A 20,801-nucleotide genomic window follows, 5' to 3' on the forward strand; every position below is an offset into this window, starting at 1 on the left:
CTTAAACTTAATAGGTGTGTAAGTATAGCCAGTTATAATTACTCAAAAAGTAAATAATAATAACAATAATAATAATAATAATAATAATAATAATAATAATAATAATGATAATGATAATAATAATAATAATAATAATAATAATAATAATAATAATGATAATAATAATAATAATAATAATAATAATAATAATAATAATAATAATAATAATAATAATAATGATAATAATAATAATAATAATAATAATAATAATAATAATAATAATAATGGCTTAAGTAAGTTTAACCAAGTAAACATACTGCAGTACTACCCACCTTGTTACATGAACTATTTCTAAAATACAGCCAGTAAAGCTGCAGCCATCTGTACCTCGTAAAAAGGATTGGGGTCACTCCAGTAGTGGCTTTCGGCATCCTGCAGTATGCTTGTGGCACACACATTGGTGCAGTAGCTGGTGAGGTGATCGTGCAGAGCTGCCATCACATCCTGACTTCTCTGAACGGGCAGCAGGGTGAGAGGCCTGCGGTTGGACACATCAAAGACACAAAGCCAGGTTTACGGCAAAGCGGTGTACTTTACAGGTCAAAGAGCCACTAAGTGATTAATATCAGCAAATGGCTCCGATTATTACCTGTCAATCATGCAACACCTCCTTCTTCCTCCCCGAATGTTTCTCACTCGCTCTTTTCAAGTGCAAAGCCACACATACAGACCCTTTCTGTCTCTCATTCTTGGCTAAATAACCTTACAAACACGCAGGTGAAGAGTTCTGTCAAAGCCCACCAGCTCGTGTGCGTCTCACTCCGGGTTCTTTACAATCCAATTACAGCATTTTAGTAAATCTGGCATCCGGATGACAGGCTGCCTGGCCTGGAAAAACCTGGGCTTGATAAAGTGTACTATAAATCGGGGAACTTTAGCAATGCTCAGCTTCTCCAAATACATTTCAGTTTATGTACACATGCACAGGTCAAATGCGAAACTGAGATTTTCTTTTTATGTAAAACATTTTATATTCCTGTTTTATCATGCATGAAGATATTTATGAAATTATCAAAAAAAAAAAAAAAGGGATCAGGCTTTACACTCTTTACATTACATTCACTACAGAAGCATGGTAAAATTTAGTTACATTTTTTATTTTGTAGCCTTTTTTTTCTAAATATCTAGTGTTATATCTGAATCAGAATCCTACTTGGGGCCATATAAGTATTGTTTGTTTAATTTCCTGACTATTTTCACATTTATGACACACCTCATTTAAATGACAATGGTATTTAATGCAAATAACAACTTGATGAAGGATTTTAAGCTGAAACATACACTTAAAATAAAGATCAAAAAGTCATGATAAGACACAATTTCATATTTCCTATTTGAATAAATATATTATGTTCAAACTTAAGTTATACAAAAGTATAAACTTTCTTCAGTTAAATTAATGAAAGTTAAATGACTTGTAAAGTTAATTTGATTTCACTTAATAATTTAAGGCAGAATGTTGTTTTACTTTGTCATTTATTTCCATTTTTTTTATTTCATTAAATTAAGTGTTAGTTTTCAACTTAAAAAAAATAATTCTAGAAAAAAAAATATGTGAACGTTTCTGTTTAAATCAAATTAGGTATAATAGGGTATATGCAGAGCTAGTGTTTCTTCCCATAACAATAAAGTTCTGGTGAACGGTTAATGTGACTTTTTGAATTTTATACCGTTGCTTTTACTGCATCGATGTTGTAATGTAATTAAAATACAATCAGTTGAATAGACTTCAGCATTCATTTAGTTGTTGAAGCTAAACCAAGATGAAAAGCCGTTTGCTCGCACACGCACGTCCAGATTAGCAGGTAAGTGCAGAAACTCCATTGGAAATACTGGAGTAAAATACATTTAAATACTTTAAAGACATGGCACAGAAAATTTAATTTAATGAGTGATTATTGTGCATTCTGACACCCACTTTATAGGGTACATCAATTAGGCTGTGAAGATTCTTGATTTTGAAAGAAAACAGATCTTAAACACAATTTTGCTACAGCATACAGTTTACTGGAAGCGTTTGACCCAGGTTACTGTCAAATTAAAAGTCCTTCTGGATGCTTCTGTATATACCCTATTGGACCTTTTTGGCAAAACTGTTAAATAAATTAATAAACAAAGTACACGTAAAAATGCAAAAAGTAAATGTAATATTTATTAATGATTTATTTTATTAATTATATTATTCTTTCTTTCTGTCTTTTTTCCTTTCTTTTTCTATAACTTTTGTATTATTGGTGAACATATGATTAGCCCTCACATTAGGGTATTAATTTAGTGTTTATACATTTAACAAATAAATAAGATATTTTAATCTAAGACTAAAATTCCAAATTCCAAATACTACTTGTATCAGAGTACAAACCTCCATAAACTCTGTGCGTACAAAAAAAATAAAAATAAGCAATATATATAAAGTTGAAGTCAAAATTATTAGCCCCCCTTTGATTTTTTTTTTCTTTTTTAAATATTTCTCAAATTATGTTTAACAGAGCAAGGCAATTTTTACAGTGTGTCTGATAATATTTTTTTTTTCTTCTGGGGAAAGACTTGTTTTATTTAGGCTACAATAAAAACAGTTTTTTTAACACATTTTTAAGGTCAAAATTATTAGCCCCTTTAAGTTAAATTTTTTTTTGATAGTCTACAGAACAAACCATTGTTATACAATAACTTGCCTAATTACCCTAACCTGCCTAGTTAACCTTATTAACCTAGTTAAGCCTTTAAATGTCACTTTAAGCTGTATAGAAGTGTTTTGAAAATATCTAGTCAAATATTATTTACTGTCTTCAGGGCAAAGATTAAATAAATTAGTTATTAGAAACAAGTTAATAAAACTCATATGTTTAAAAATGTTCTCTCCATTTAAAGCTTAAAGTGACATTTAGGAGCTTAACTAGGTTAATTAGGTTAACTAGGAAGGTTAGGATAATCAATATATATAGAGAGAGCATAAAGGGGCTAATAATTTTGACCCTAAAAATGTTTTTTTTTTTTTTTTTTTACTGTAAAACTGCTTTTATTCAAGTCTAAATAAAACGAATAAGACTTTCCCCATATATATATATATATATATATATATATATATATATATATATATATATATATATATATATATATATATATATATATATATATATATATATATATATATATATATATACACACATACAGTTTAACTCAGAATTATTAGCCCCCTTCGTTTTTTTTCTTTTTTTTTTAAATATTTCCCAAATGATGTTTAACAGAGCAAGGAAATTTTCACATTATGTCTGATAATATTTTTTCTTTTGGAGAAAGTCTTATTTATTTTATTTTGGCTAGAATAAAAGCAGCTTTTAATTTTTTAAACACCATTTTATGGACAAAATTATTAGCCCCTTTAAGATATATATATATATTTTTTTCGATTGTCTACAGAACAAATCATGGTTATACAATAACTTGCCTAATTACCCTAACCTGCCTAGTTAACCTAATTAACCTAGTTAACCCTTTAAATGTCACGTTAAGGTGTCTAGAAGTGTCTTGAATAATATCTAGTAAAATATTATTTACAGTCATGATGGTAAAGGTAAAATAAATCCATTATTAGAAATTAGTTATTAAAACTATTATGTTTAGAAATGTGTTAAAAAAATCTGCTCTTTGTTAAACAGACAATGGGAAAAACATAAACAAGTGGACTAATAATTAAGGGAGGCTAATAATTCTTTCTTCAACTGTATATCAGACATACGGTGAAAATTTCCTTGCTCTGTTAAACATCATTTGGGATATATAAAAAATAAATAAATAATATTAATTCAAAACTTAACCTGAATCAAAGTATAACTTAAAAATGTATAAACATAAATTTATTTTGGTTCTTTTACTCACATGCGTGAGACATCTCTGAGTTGGCTTTCATAGTAGCTGAGTGTCTGGTGGATGAAGACACTGGTGGCCATTAGAACGGGCAGGTTCTTGAGGGGAGCTGAGGTTGGCACTTCCCATGCCCTCTCCTCTAGTCTGACCAGAAGAGAGGAGGTCACACGGCCGCACACCTCTACATAGCTGGAGCACACAGCCAGCAGGACATCCTCACTGAAAGCCACAGCCAGTGGGAGAAACGCATCCAACTGCTCCACAACATCTGCACAGAACTGGAAATACAGGCAATGGGTGAGGTTGAGGCTTCCTGCATGCATGATATTTGTTGGATAAAACTTAATTCATGTTTCGTACTAATTTTCTGAATCAGTGTCAGAATGGGATTTATTGCTGTGTGATAATCCACACAAAGAATTTGATTTGAACAGGAGTTTTCAATGAAAATCTATTACATACATAGTCTGTATACATAAAAATTAAGATAACAGAACTCAAAACAATGCAGACAATAAAGAGAATAGACAACACATTAAAAACAAGTAAGAAGTAATACAATATGATTATAAGAATATAGATAAAAAATAATCTACCAATTAATAAATTAGATATAATTATATAAATGTGAATGTTTGCATGATAATTGCTATGCAATTCTGCAAATACTGTCATTTAAAATCCTTATTCTAAAGAAATAATGCCTATTTTACCCTAACATGACACTTTTCTTTTTCTTTACTTTTCTTTGTTATAAAATATGTGTATTCTACAGCATTCCTTATATAACAATCATGTATGAGATAATCAAATGATATAATATAACAAATATCAACATAAAATCTGCCACAAACATGATTCCTATAATATCCTAAACAGGGTTATATATATTTAACAGGGTTATATATATTTAAGGTTAAAACTATGGTAAATAATAGAGAAATATGAAAACATGACCAAGATATTTTGCACCACATCTGTTATTGTCTCATACAGTACATCAAAACGACAAAGAAGAAAAAAGCGACAAAAAAGGAAATAAAACACTTGAAAATGTATGATTGATAAGTATGTGCTTGAGTAAAATCGCATGTTTTATTACATCATTCAATTCTATTTTGTTTTAAAATACTAATGACAGTTGTTGTCTTTTTGAAATTTTTTGCATTTTTAAAATCTTCAAAAGCAGCAATCTTTTCAGACTTTAACTTTTGACAACGAAATATCAGTGTTGTAACTTCAGAAGAGTTAATACATAATAAAGTAATTATTGTTATGGTGGCTCAGGGGTTAGTGCTGTCACTTTATAGCAAGAAGGCCGCTGTTTCGAGTCCCGGCTGGGCTAGTTGCCGTTTCTGTCTGCATTTTCTTCACCACAGTCCAAAGACATGGCCATTGAAAGATTATGTGCATTTTAGTTCACTTGCATTTACATTGATTAAACTCTGATGTGATATGATGGGGTGACCTGTGCCTCGACCCCCACAAACTGATAGGTGTGAACTAAATGACCGTTTTACAATCTCAATGGGTATTAGCAAAACAACAGCTGAAACATCTTAAGAGGGTCCTGCTGAGCTTCGTAAACAGAATGGTTTGTTTGATGCTAATATAAAGTACTGTCTCACAGACAGTACTTTGAGTTAAGTTCTTGAAGACCGACGGGTTAACATCAATGCTGAGGAACTGCACTATTCATTGTCTTCAATAAAGTCTTCTCTCCGTAAGAACTTTGGTCAGCTTACTTATTTTATGTGTTAGAGTAATCTAATACATTGGCGAGCCCCCCAAGAACGGTTAAGCCAAATACAGCAAAATCTAACACCTTGACTCCCATATAAGATGTCTTATGAGATGTCTGTTGTCAAATCGTCACCTTGGTATTCTAAGGTTCTATCTGCGTTCGGAATGATTTTGAGATATTGAGCTTCAAAGTTTTTGCATTTCAAAGCAAACAGTATCTGTGTAACATTTGTTTTTTAAATAAAAAGTCTTACAAGTAAAACATTTTATAAGTAAACAACTTATAAAAAACATCCCATAATGTAAATAAGTTGTCATTTAATAAGAGTATGTTAATAACTCAATTTTGACAAAAATTTCAGAAAGAACCTTATAATTCTAAGATGACAAAATTTGTAAAATTTCAATAAAGAAAAACTGAGCTGGTCTTTTTTGGGGATCCTGCCCCTTTGGAATTATTAGGTTTTGGTGAGCTATCAGCTTATCAGAAACCTGTTGTTAGAAACCTAGGGTTTAGTTCGATAATGAAATTTAACAAACAAGTAAATTCAGCTGTTAAATCCAGTTTTTTCCATTTACGACTTGTGGCAAAAGTGAAGTCATTTCTCTCTTTTAATGACCTTGAGAAGGAGATCCATGCTTTTATTTAGAGAAGACTTGACTCTTGGTGTGTGGGTATTGGTCAAAATGCGCTGAATAGATTGCAAATAGCCCAAATTGCGGCTGCGAGACTTCTGACAGGGACTCTTCAGGTATGAGAACTTATCCCTAGTTCTTTTTTTCTCTGGGCTGGCTGCCTGTTAGGTCATGAATTGATTTTAATTACAATTTTAAATTTGATTAATTTTTGTTTTTAAATCCTTAAATGGTCTGGCACCACATTACTTATCAGATCCCCTATATGTATATAATCCTAGTATGTCACTAAGGTCTTCTGATCAGTTTATTCTTTCTGTACCAAGGTCCTGGTGTCAGTAAAGTGGTGGAGGTCGGGCTTTTGCTGTTAAACTTCCATGCCACATTAGACACGCTTCAACTCTATCTTTTTTTAAAAAAGCTTCTGAAACAGCACCTTTGCTCTTTAGCATTTGAACCTTTTTAATGTTAAGGGGTCTGTCTTATTTTTTAATTGTTATGTATGTGATGCCTAAGTTTACATCAATAACATAATGTGCATTGTCCTTTACCATACAAAAAAAGAAGAAAAAAAAACATTATTATACACCATAGTTGCCTGTTGCCTATAAAAGGCCGCAAATATTTTTAAATGTATTAAAAGGCAAGCGCATATCTTAGCCTTGAGTTTGTTCACACTCTGCCTGTATTAACATGAATGCTACATTTTAATATCGCTTATTTTGATTAATTAGCTTTAACTGACAGCCTTTTCTTCTTTTTCCGCGATTATGCGGCATTATATTTCACACGCATATGCAAGGTGACTGAATATGAAATTAAAATACAAAACATACTGAGCCATTAAGTAAAAAAAACAAAACAAAACAACAGTTATACTTTAAAGCAGAACATTGACGTTTTAAAACAACAAAACGGAACTGAAACTAAATTATTAAAAATAAACCTGCCAGACTTAATTTTTGTCCTATTTTCATTATTCATTTATTTTCATTATTGGTTTATTATTATGTACTATAAATGAAACATAAAATGAGATAGTAAAATATAATCAACAACGAAAATGTAAATAAAAACGTAAATTAAAAACATAAATGAAAATGTCTTGTCTTAGTCCTATGCAAATAGCAAACACTACATCTCTCTATATTTAGACTAAAAGACTGCTTTATTTATTTATTTATTTATTTATTTATTTATTTATTTATTTAAGACTACTTATTTGTACTGAATGTTTGTGCTTTCATTTTAGTTGTCTTTCATTTCTTCAATTCTATTTTCCAAAACGAATCCTCTTTGCACTTAAAAAGTTTACAATAAACCAGGTAAACAAATTTTAAATGTAAGTTGAGGTGATCGCAAGCTCACAACTGTGAGGTGATGTGCTCTACCGGCAGGATAATCTATATTATTTTGCTGTTTTTCATATGCGCACGTTTAAGATTTGAGATAATAACATTGCCATGATAGTCAAAGAAATCAAAACATTATTTTCACCCCAACGCAATTTAATCGGGCACTGAAGGCTAATAACTTAATTCTTATATTTGCTTTTTGACTTCTCACCATGTATCTTTTCTACAGCATAGTATAGTGTAAGAGCATGTCTATTACCAGAAAAACTAAATTAAAATTATATTTTAATTGAACACATCACATCACATACAGTAAGCTACGCCTACAGAACAGTCTGTTTAGCATTGTGAAAAGGCAAAGCTGAATATCTGTTGTTAAAGTGCCACCCAGCGGTCAAATGCTGCTGGCGCATCAAGTACCGCCGTCGCCGCGGTATGAATGGCGGCACAAGGAACACATTGAAGTAGTAACATCTGTAGGACTTATTTTAATTAGTATTGATTGTGTTCAGCACTTTGGGCAGCATGTGTTGTAAAAATGTGCTATAAAAATAAACTAACCATTATTATTATTATTATTATTATTATTATTTTATAGTTTTGTCAAATAGAGCTATGCATGGATAAGCATAATTGGGTATTTTTAATAACCTCGTTAGTATGCATACATATTCATTTAACTTTATTTTTGTTTTTATCCATAAAGAAATAATATTGGCATAAAATATAATCACACGTTACAACTTAACACACTGGAGCACATGAACAACATGACAGACTCCAACTCAACAACTGGATGACTCAATTTTAAACAGCAAAGAATTTGGTGCAGCCACACTGTATATTCAGCTTTCTTACTATCATGACCACTTGGTGAAATTATTAAGGTTCAAATTGTATAACAACTTCCCTCCTGTCCCTCTTAAACCGACCAAAAGCATTCAACACAACACACTAAGAAACTCTTTATCACACTCCAACTTCCATTTTTGAAGAGCGAAATTGCATTTCAGCAGCTCACACGGTCCTACCATATGCGAAGCAGCTAGTATTTATTGTGGTAGAATAACCGAATCATCCATGCCGATATGAGTGTGAGAGACATTCAGGGCCATTTTCTGATTCAAATACCTGCAGTTCCCCTCCTGTGGTGCCTGGAGAGAGAAAGCAACACTTATCTCATTTTTCCACATTTGTCCTGAAGGAAACAGGGAATCAGCGCTGGTATTTTCTCTTGAAAATGATTATGAAAGTGTGTGCGCCGGTTACATCTGCCTTACATTGCCTCAGGAGGCACGCGGCTTAAAAGGAAGACCCCTAAGGGTTATTGCCAAAAAAGAGGAACATACACCAAACTTCCTCCACCCATATTTCTTCCCACCCTTGACAAATGAAGACATCATTGTGGATCTATTCTCATCCAACACTTCCATTCCTGCCTTTTCTCCATCCCTCCTTCTTCTAGCCACATGTGTTAAATGCAGATTAGCAGTGGATCGAGTCTTGCCGAAGAGCCAGACGCATGTGCTGGGTTCACTGTCGAATTTATATACCTATAGAAATGAGTTACGATGCCGGGCTATTTCGGAGCAGTAAAATATATGTACGCGCTGTATATATCTGCCTTTCCACCTTCCACTGGGAGTCAGCCTGTCCCAAGGCCTCCGCGAACATGGAGGGGAAAAAAACAGCACATGTTAGATGGAAACTTTCCAAATAGTGGGTCTATCAATCAGACATAGACAGGCAAGAGAGAGGTGACTTCATGCTTCTACACTAAACTTGTGTCTGCTTTACATGGTCTGTTGTTTCATTGTATGCTGACAATACAATTGGTATTACCGATGTATATTCACTTTGTTTTATTAAATGTAATTTAATGTGTAAATGTAATTTAATGTGTTTAATTTACATTAACGTGTAAATTAAATTAAATTAAAAAATTTTTTTTTTACTTTTTTTTTAAGTATTTGTTTGCTTGTTTAGTTAGTTTGTTAGCAAAGAACAAATACCAGAAATTAACTAACCAATTGTTGTTCAGCTAAAGTGCCCACAAGACACACTAGAGGACAATATGCATCACATCTGCAGGTCAACTGGACTACACTTCCCATAATCCTCTGCAAATCACACCTGATGTGAAAAAATACAATAACACCAGATATTAACTAACCAATTCACTGTTGTCCGGCTAAAGTGCCCACGAGACACACTAGAGGGCACTCTATGCATCACATCTGCTACTCAACTGGACTACACATCCCATAATCCTCTGCAAATTATATCTAATGCGAAAAAATACAATAACACCAGCAATTAACTAACCAATTCAGTGTTGTCCGGCTAAAGTGCCCACAAGACACACTAGAGGGCACTCTATGCATCACATCTGCTACTCAACTGGACTACACATCCCATAGTCCTCTGCAAATTATATTTAATGCGAAAAAATACAACAACACCAGCAATTAACTAACCAATTCAGTGTTGTCCGGCTAAAGTGCCCACAAGACACACTAGAGGGCACTCTATGCATCACATCTGCTACTCAACTGGACTACACTTCCCATAATCCTCTGCAAATCACACCTGATGTAAAAAAATACAATAACAGCAGAAATTAACTAACCAATTGACTGTTGTCCAGCTAAAGTGCCCACGGGACACAATAGAGGGCACTGTACACACCACATCGGCTCAACTAGACTACACATCCCATAATCTTCTACAAACCACACCTGAAGCTCATATAGCAAATTTGCTTTCATATACTCAAAACGCTTAACACATTTTGGGGTAAATCTCTATTTGGGGAAATCTCATCAAATACCAGCTTAGGAATTTTAACTTTTTTACGTTTTGTCAGTTCAGTGGCTAATTTGTACGAATTCATACTTAGTTCAGTCATAAGAAGATGTACGATTTTAAAAAGGAGGCATGGCACCCAACCCTGCCCTAAACCCAATCATTGTTGGGGGCTAAGCCAATCATACTAAATTATATAAAGAAGATCATATAAATTCATTCCAATTAGACAATAAATCAAAAAGTTACATATGCCATGAGATTGTGTTGCCCATACTGCACACCACAAGGACCAGCTGATTGTTAGGGAGGAGACCGAGTGATGAAGCAAATTATGACATAAGGGATGGTCAGGAGAGCATGATGGACAGAGGCCAGTGGGCAAATTTACCCTGAATAAAACAATATTGAAAATAAAGACAATCAATTAAAATAAAAACAATTGCATTTTTCGCATGTCCTTCACTAACATTACTTCAAGTCTAACCCAAATAAAAAATAAATATATAAATTAATTAAATGAATAAAAATGCTGGCTTTTTTCTCATCCATATTCATTAATATTGAATTCACACTAGTCAGTAGCAGATTTAACAACCAACACTGCAAGACCAAACAGACATTAGCCGGATAGTGCAGTGACTATGATTTTTACTCCTGAAGACTACATTTTTCATTAACATTCCATCAAGGTTTTAACATTTTTAGCATTTGAACATTATGAAGTTGTAAAATTGCATTTGCCACTTACAGTAGGTGTAGCCACATTACAACATAACCAAGCACTCACAAAAGTGCTATGATTTTAACCAGAGATGTTTTGACACTCCTAAATTCAAGAGATTAAGGTTTTAAAGCACTTGTGGCCATAGAGGTCAAGGCTAAATAATAACTGAAAAGTTGTAAATCCTGAAAAAACAGCACGAATTTCAACTTGCACGGTATTGCTTATCAATGTCAATTCCAAAGCAGCAGACCAATCAAAAGGACTCAGGGCAAGCGTGGCAAGCTTCTGTTTACAAGTGCTCATGGGGACTGTCTGGATACCCTCACAGTACTCTATTTTTTTAAACAATTCTTAAGCATGTTTTTAGATGTAAAGATGTGTTCTGTGTGAATGGCCTGTTTGAATGTGGATAGAAAGAGTAGAGTAATATACTGGATGTAATGTTATACAGTAATCCCAAGCCACCTAGTTTTCTTGGTCATCATTGTCTAATGCAGTAAACAAATCATAGTGGAAAGTGGTAAAGCTTGTGTGTTAAGTGGTTCCTGTGAGACGTGTTTTTTCCTGGAACTTCCGCTATATAAGCATATTGCATTAAGTCAGAGGTCATCCAAGAAGTTGTCCAGAACACATATTCGGAATTTGCTAGACATTAGTAATTTGAGCTTATAATTTGAAAATGAAAAAAAAAAAAAAAAAAAAAAAAAAATATATATATATATATATATATATATATATATATATATATATATATATATATATATATATATATATATGTATATTTGTATCACTTTACATGAAGGGAGTCTCTAAAGGCTGTCATTACAGCTTTATAATCATGACATGACAGATGGTGAATATACAGCGGAGAACATAATTATGGAACACCTCATGTTTTTTTACTGGAAATAATATTTCTCAAGGAGTTGTTGATATCAAATTGAACCAGATTTTAGTAAAAACCCAAACAAAACAAACATAAAAATATAAGGAAAAAAAAAAATCTGAAAAATTAGTTCTGTGTAAGCGATGTAGTAGGTAGTGCTGTCACATCACAGCAAGAAGGTCGCTGGTTTGAGTCTCGGCTGGGTCAGTTGGCGTCTCTGTGTGGAGTTTGCATGTTCGCCCTGCGTTCGCATGGGTTTCCTCTGAGTGATCTGGTTTCCCCCACAATCCAAAGACATGTGGTACTGGTAAATTGGGTGGGCTAAATTGTCCGTAGTGTATGAGTGTGAATGAGTGTGTGTGGATGTTTCCCAGAGATGGGTTGTGGCTGGAACTACTAAAATGTATTTAATACATTACATAAAAGTTTTTTTTTTTTTTTTTTGATGGCTGCTTAAAGACACCTTTCATTGAGTATGAATTCATCCATTGCTCAGGTGTACACTTTTCAGACTTCAACAAAGTGTAAAAATCTTGATGGTTCTGTGGGTCTTGTCAATCAAATTTGTAATTTCTATTGGATTCAAGGCAGGTTATTCTGATTTGAGTCCAATAGAAAATACAAATGAATATATGCTTCTATTGGACTCAAGTCAGGTGATTTAAGCTGTAGAATGGGCCATTCTACAGGTTGATTTTCTTTTCTGAAAACATTTGAGAGTTTTCTTGTCTGTGTTTTGGATCATTGTCTGGCTGAGATGTCCATTCTGGTTACATATTATCATCCTGTTAATGCAGACATTAGACTGAATCAGCGAATATTAATTTGCAGTGAAGAATGGCAGAGGGTTGCTGAAGAACTACTGAGAGATTTCAGCTGCTGTCTAAGCTTTCACTTCCTTTCTACACCTTCCTTTCGTCATGTATTCAATAGTTTTTTCCCTGCATCATTACAATTTATTACACATAACTTCATTTGTAAACTAATTTGATTGTTTTCTTTCCAAATTTGGATTTTTTTGGTAGATGCATCCACGGAAAATTTCATCTCAACGTCTCCTTTACAAATGTTTTCTGAGAAAAATGGTGACCTGTAAGAGATTGTATGCATGCTTATGACAACTGTCATTAAATGTCATTAGCTCAGGTGTCATTTTAAATGACATTTAAAAGAGGACATTGTTCGAGATATAAGTTTGAGACAACTTGACATAAAGAAATACATCCTAAACTGTCTTTGTATATGTCATGACAACTTGACATTACCAAGACAACAAAATTTGTCAGTGTTTTTGTCAAGACAACCTGATATTGCCAAGACAACATAACTCGTCATAAATTAGTCATAAACATGATTGTCATGAAGACAATATAATTGTGTAATTATGTTTCTGCTCACTATTTTCAATGGAACAAAAAGAATTTGTCACAAAAATATATCCTTAAAAGTGTCAATATTATGTCAAATAATTATATAACCACATCATTACATGCAATTTATGACATGTTAATAACAAATACACTTTGTACCACTGCAGTTGAGGCCAAAAAATAAAACAAAATCATAACACAATTATAATGGCCTTATGACAATCTTCTTTATAACAGATTTATGAGTTACTGTATGTGGAGTTGGTAATATAAAGTTGTCATGGATACATTGACAGGTTTTGTTGTCTTAGTAATGTCAAGTTGTCATGACAAAGACAAAGATAGATAATGATGTATTAGATTATGTCAAGTTGTCATAACAAAGATATCTCAAACAACGTCACCTTTGCATTTTAAATGACAAAGCTGAGCAAATGACACTCAATGACAGTTGTCATAAGCATGCATAAAATCAAATTCAAATTCATGACATGTTTCATATCATGATTATCAGGATATTATGACTGATATATATATAATATATATATAATATATATATATTTCAATTCAATTTTTGGTTGAACTATTAAAAAAATTATAGATGTGTTCCTTTGATACTAATACAAATAACTGTATCTGTTATTACCTGCGCTGCTTTTGACACCCCTAAAGCATCGTGAGACCCTGTAAAACCGGAAGGCTGAACAGGTCTTGAAGCAATCTGCCGAGTGGACAGCGAGTCAATAACAGGCTGGGTGTTGTTGTTATAAGCTTAGCAGGAAGTGTGAGAGAGATGTGGGCGAGAATGCAAAGATTCACCCCAATCCAAGGTGATGAGGACCCGAGAGGTGTCTGTGAGATTTATGGCTTTCTAAAGCCTGCTGCTCCGGTTCGGAGAACCCTTAACTAGAGCAGATCAAAGATATGGATTCCAATAGGACAGTCACAGCAAGGTTATTTCTCAGCAAAGCTTTAAAACATTTAAGAGCTCAACTCCACAGCCATCTTCTTGCAGAGCTAAATCCTTCTCCTCACACAGGGTTAAGGACGATCGTCAACATGAGATGGTCAATAGCTGGACGGCGGTTTCAGGTTTGATAAATGGTTCGCAGAAATATTATGCAGACAGGATGTCTGGCGACTCAGAGTGTTCGCAGCAAAACGTGAATGTATGAATATGAATGGTTGAAATATTGATCGGTAATGCATCTGGACCGACTACGTTCTGGCTAAGTCAGGTCTGGGTTAGCATAACGCTGTCTGCTCTTGGGCCGTGGTGACATGTGTCAAAAAGAAGGGGTTTTGAGACGCCCGGGGCAGGAGAGAATGCAAATAAATGCACATGCTAACCTTTGAGATGAGGGCTGCTCATTCTGAAGCACTGACCTACACGTAAATGCGTTGTTCAGGTCTTGAGTGTGAACTAATTTTGACACTTGTTAGTGATGTGGTTCCAAGGGTGTCAGCAGCACGCAGTGGCATCATTGGATTGGTATGGAAATCAGACATAAATGCTGATGTTCTTCATGAGAGGTGGCATGTTGCATTAAAAATCGTCTTTTTTTTTGCTGATAAAGGTTTTAAAGTAGGTTTACATGTGGAGGTTAAATCTAAACAAAGAGAGACGGTGCAAATAGCTTAGTGGTTATGTGAGCCAATATAGTTAAGAACTTAATTTAAGTTCAGCTGCTTTGACACAATCTACATACTAGAATGTGTTTTAGAAATAAAAAAGAATTGAATTGAATTGAATTGAACTGAATTGAATTGAATTGAATTGAACTGAATTGAATTGAGGAGAGGCAGTGGCGCAGTAGGTAGTGCTGTCGCCTCACAGCAAGAAGGTCGCTGAGTTGCTGGTTCGAACCTCGGCTCAGTTGGCGTTTCTGTGTGGAGTTTGCATGTTCTCCCTGTGGTCGTGTGGGTTTCCTTCAGGTGCTCCGGTTTCCCCCAGTAGAAATGCTAGATTATACGCCAGTGTGGATGTGGATCATTCATGTTCTAAAACGCCATTTTAAAACTTAGACATATTAGTGTAAACAGGGCCTGAGTATGTATTTTTCACAAGCAGGTTTGCGATGGGGGCAGGGCGGAGTCTATAGACCCAAACCTAGGAGGAGCTACAAACACCTATGCAACAGCAAAATGACAGATTTATAAAAGGGCTAAAATATTTATATTGAAATTGTTAAAAGAAGTGACTCAGAGGAAGGTAGTTTATCGAAACTACAGTGCTCATTTGTGCATCCTAAAATTCAACATGTATATTGCCTCTTAGTTGCTGACATTATCTGTGACAGGTATAATGTAAAAAGTGCTTCTCACTCAGGGCTATTTATGCCAATGAGGCATAGATCGCCATTAATGGGCAGGACTTTCCCTCTCTGATGACATTTACAAAGGGAGATTGTCAATCAAAGTGTTTCTGCTGACTGTTTTTAGGAAATATGATTATAAAAAAGGTAACGGCGTGGCTCAGTGGTTAGCACTGTCACCTCACAGCAAGAATGTTGCTGGTTCAAGTCCCAGCTGTGTCAGTGGGCATTTTTATGTGGAGATTGCATGTTCTCCCCATGTTGGCGTGGGTTTCCTCCAGGTGCTTCCCTGATAAATAAAAATGACTAAGCCGAAGGAAAATAAACGTTGACTATAAAAAAGGAATTAAATATTAATAATTATTAGAGGCTGGCTACATTCACACATTGTTGCCTTAAAACAGTGTTTAATAGTTAAACGATTAAAAAAATAAAAGTGAGTTTTTCTTAATTGGTCCCCTTTAATGGTGTTTAAAGAGTATACAAAGCACAAAACTCTTACAAACACTGTTCTTTTCAATCCTAATATGCTTTTAGTGGAATATTTGATGCTATATAAGGATGTAGTGTAAATAGCAAGTTGGAAATTATTAGTTACTTTTTAAAGTTCTTTCCAAGTTTTTGAAACTTTCCATTCAGAAAAAAACCTCTTCAAAACTTTTGTCTATTGTGGAGATTTATGTTTTAAACAAGTTTTAAAAAAAGGGCTGGTGCAGGGGGCAGGCAGAGACCGAAACACCTGCTTCCTATCCAAGCACAGAGGCCATCCTTTGGGGCTGTGACGGCTCATCAATCTGCCTGAGCTGCAGCGAGTACTGCTCATCTCAGACGGGGATCTCCGTGATGAGGGATAAAATGAGGCAAGACTCTGGGCCGTAGAGCAAACCCACAGGACCAGAGAGACTCCTGGAGCTACGGTGCCTGCTAAGGACGAGCAGACATGTCATGTCACTGTGAACCAGTGGAGTATTTCAAAAGAGACTGGAAGGAAATATCCGCAAATGCATCACAAACATCTTTCTCTATAGCTCAGTTTCAAAACTTATTGAGAATATCAATGGTTTCTGCAGTACCATGTGGTGGTAAACTGTTGAAAATTCAGCATCGTATCACAGAAATAAACTGCATTACAAAGTAAATCACATTATTTATGTTGAAGCGTACTTATAAAGGATAATTATGCTTCCCAATCCCTTTGCATTGCAAACATAATGCATCAATACATATATATATATATATATATATATATATATATATATTTTTTTTTTTTTATTTTTATTTTTTTATGAATATTTTCCATTTAGTTACATTTTTTAAATCTATTCTGGGACCTCAATCTCTTTTACAACAACTATTGAGGTAAAAATATTGATAAAATAAACAAAGTGACTTTTTACTGCTATTTTTAGTTTATTACTTTTAAAAACTTGTGTACCTAAAGTGTACAGGTACCTTTTCTGTTATTCTACTTATTTATTCATAGACTATTTACTTATTTTATTTTTCAAAATACCAAACTAATAAAAGTTACTTTGTAAAACTGTAGAGTAAAACTTCCTGTAGAGTAAAACTGTAGAGTATCTGACATCAACATCCCATAATGTGAAGTGAAGGCATTTATAAACAGAAAACATATACATTTAAGTGTAAAAGAGCTTGGTTAAAGGGACAATTTAGAAACAAATAAAAAATAAATAAATAAATAAATACTCTTAATTAACTCAGCCTCAAGTCAGCTAAGATGTAGGTGACTATTTACTTCAGGGGGCGAAGCAGTGGCGCAGTAGGTAGGGCTGTTGCCTCACAGCAAAAAAGTCGCTGGGTCACTGGTTCGAGCCTCGGCTCAGTTGGCGTTTCTATGTGGAGTTTGCATGTTCTCCCTGCGTTCACGTGGGTTTCCTCCGGGGGCTCCGGTTTCCCCCACAGTCCAAAGACATGCGGTACAGGTGAATTGGGTAGGCTGAATTGTCCGTAGTGCATGAGTGTGTGTTTGAGTGTGTGTGTGGATGTTTCCGGAATGGGTTGCGGCTGGAAGGGCATCCGCTGCATAAAAACTTGCTGGATAAGTTGGCGGTTCATTCCGCTGTGGCAACCCCGGATTAATTGAGGGACTAAGCCGACAAGAAAATGAATGAATGAATGAATAAATGAATGAATGAATAAATATTTACTTCAGTAATCATTAATGATGATTTGATGAGGATGCTTTTTAAAAGCCTGATGGGCTATTTAATTTGTATATTCAATATACAGTGAGCAACTAATAATATATGACTTTAGTATATTCTATTTAACTCTATTTATATTTATGATTACTATTAGTAGTAGTAGTAGCAGTAGCAGTAGCAGCAGCAGCAGCAGCAGCAGCAGCAGTAGTAAGTTTTCTTATTCTAATTTTCGTCTTCTTATTATTATTATTATAATTTTTTTATTATTATTATTATTAATTTGACATTTATTGTCATAAATAACTGATAAACCCACACATAAATCTTTGAAGTTACCTTGGCCACCATCTTGGGAGAGTCTTTCTCTGGAGCGCGTCTGTGGGTAACTGGAGTGATGGAGATGTTTGCAGAGTCTGATGCATGTGCTGCTTCCTCCTGCTGTAGGTTCTTATTACACACGTCATCCAGCACCACCTTCACACAGTGCGCCATCTGAGGAATGAGGTCTCTGAACGCAGCCCTCCATCCAAACTCAAGACACACAACCTTAAAGCAAGTACAATGGATTAAAACATGATAACTCATTGATTAAAACATATGCTGCACACTTATAAGCTAAAATCCTGCCAAAATATATAAACACAACAATGCAGTCTCGGCATGTAAAAATCCTGGGTTGCACACAATTACATGTTGTTCCAACAAATTAAGTTAACTTAATAGTTTTTTACAAATTTAAGTGGATTGAACATAAACCAACTAGGTTGTCACAATAAAAACTTAAGAATCGTTTTTAATCATTTTAAATTAGTAGTTTCAGGCAACGAAATGCACACTGAAAAAAAAAATTCAAAGATGACTCCTTGGATTTACTCAATTTTTTTTTACGTTAAGTGGTTGTAAACAATTTATGTGTGTTGAATTTAAACAAACAAATTAAGTTGAACATTGTTAAACTTAATTTGTTTGTTTAAATTCAACACAAATAAATTGTTTGCAACAGTTCTGCATGCAACACTTTTTTCAGTGCATTTTTTTTGAGTGTGGAGCTCTAAGATGTTTTAGGGCTTTGTTTAGTGTGCACCGATATGCTTTCTCAGCTATTACCTCTTACTGCTTGTTCAAACTACTTATGTAAAATGAGCCAAACCAACAATTCTTGAGAATTTTTTAATGTGATACTTTAATTGTTTTATGTTTAATCCATTTGAATGTGTAAATTAATCAATTTGTGTTGGGACAGCCTGAATGGATCCCTGCATTTTGTTTACAGTGTATGTAGTCTACAGTTGTTTGTGAATGTAAAGGTTTGCAGGATTTCAAAGGTTGAAGGGCAAGATAAACAGAGCGATTAGCTCACAAAAGAGAAAAAAAATGTATCATCAGTTATACTAACACAAATGTAGTCATACTTTTGTAAATATGAATAATATTTAATGTAATAAAATCTTTCATTGTATAATCTCATTGGATAATGGTTCCTTTGACCCTATAAACAGAAATGGGATGTAAATGCCGAAAGATTTGATTTCTGTTATAAAAATGTTAAGAGGATGCTGTTTGCAGTGATCCACAAGCAAATCAGCTTTCTATGCACTTAGAAGTTGAGGATGCTTGCCCAAATATTTATGTTAAAACCAAAAGAATTATTGATGTTGATATCAGAATCAGAAAATTAAAATCAGAAATCAGAATCAGCTTTATTGCCAGGTTTTAATTTGTCTTTCTTCCATACAAAGATTAAAAGTGCTGAGGAAGCTTTGGGATCTGAAATTCAGATTTAGTATTAGACACTTGATTTTAGCATGTGCTGTAAACAGTAGTCCAATCATTACAGACTGGCCCATCTGATAAATCAGAGTGCAGAGTAGGCTCTCAAAAAGCAGGGTTTTAGAGAGACGTGATCCCTGAATGGAATGTTTCAGAAAAAAGACCTGATGCTGCAATGCAAAATACAGTACATAATGAGAATTTAATTTTTTTTTTTTAGGTTTTTGTTGTTTGTTTAGCCTTAAAATAAATTTGAACATATTGCAGTAGTTTACCAAAACATAATCTTGAACCTTTATGAATAAAATAAAATAAAATAAAAAACTAAATAAAATAAAATAAAATACAAATGTATTGAATTAAAATGGACTGTTTCAAAAAGAAGACTTGATGCTGCAATGCAAAATACAGTCCATAATGAGAAATATATATATGTTCTCCCTGCATTCGCGTGGGTTTCCTCTGGGTGCACAGTCCAAAGACATGCAGTACAGGTGAATTGGGTAGGCTAAATTGTCCATAGTGTATGAGTGTGAGTGTAAATGTGTGTGTGGATGTTTCCCAGAGATGGGTTGCGCCTGAAAGGGCATCTTCTGCATAAAAACGTGCTGGATACATATATATATATTAGGGCTGTAACGATACACGATATGAAATCGAAATCGGACACTCAGATCTACGATCCTGTGTCCCACTGTGATAAGGGAGAATCGCGACACACCACGTGACTACCTTTCCAATAACGTCACGCGTGCCTGCAAAAGTTGAGCTGATTATCACTTTTTTTTTCGTTCGACATACGAGCACTGCTCCGTTTAAGCCCTTGCAATATTTAGCCGGGAGAGCTCGCACGGAGCTCTTAGTAAGGGACCGTCTGAATGTGTCAGGAATATCAAAAACAAAACCAACTTAACCCCGCTTGAAACCCCGACAACGCCAGAAACATTGCCAATGCTGTCAAAGCGGCCGGATTTTCAGCGCATATACGTTGATTTGCTCACACTGTTAATGTGGCTGCGCAGAGAGCGATGGGCATTCACCAGATGTCAGGTAACAGCGCAAACTTTTCTGTAACTGTGCAGTGCGCTTTCTGTTTGAACCTTTGAGAGTGCTGACTGAC

The 20,801-nt window shown here is 34.3% G+C and overlaps 1 protein-coding gene across 6 annotated transcripts in view; it reads right to left on the minus strand.

Moving 5' to 3' along the window:
• si:ch73-280o22.2 overlaps nucleotides 1-20,801 on the minus strand; it is a 288,368-nt gene that overhangs the window by 211,182 nt on the left and 56,385 nt on the right. For all 6 annotated transcript variants that reach the window (XR_012406339.1, XR_012406340.1, XR_012406338.1 and 3 more), the window contains exons 7-9: nucleotides 18,248-18,457; nucleotides 3,919-4,184; nucleotides 367-517 (exon numbers count right to left, since the gene is read on the minus strand). Coding sequence is in view for 3 of the 6 variants with exons in the window: in XM_017356332.4 (XP_017211821.2) it covers nucleotides 367-517; nucleotides 3,919-4,184; nucleotides 18,248-18,457 (627 nt within the window). In the remaining 3 variants the exon portion in view is untranslated. The remainder of the gene's footprint in view (nucleotides 1-366; nucleotides 518-3,918; nucleotides 4,185-18,247; nucleotides 18,458-20,801) is intronic.

The sequence above is a fragment of the Danio rerio genome, chromosome 5, assembly GCF_049306965.1.
Source record: "Danio rerio strain Tuebingen ecotype United States chromosome 5, GRCz12tu, whole genome shotgun sequence".
Lineage (NCBI taxonomy): Eukaryota > Metazoa > Chordata > Actinopteri > Cypriniformes > Danionidae > Danio > Danio rerio.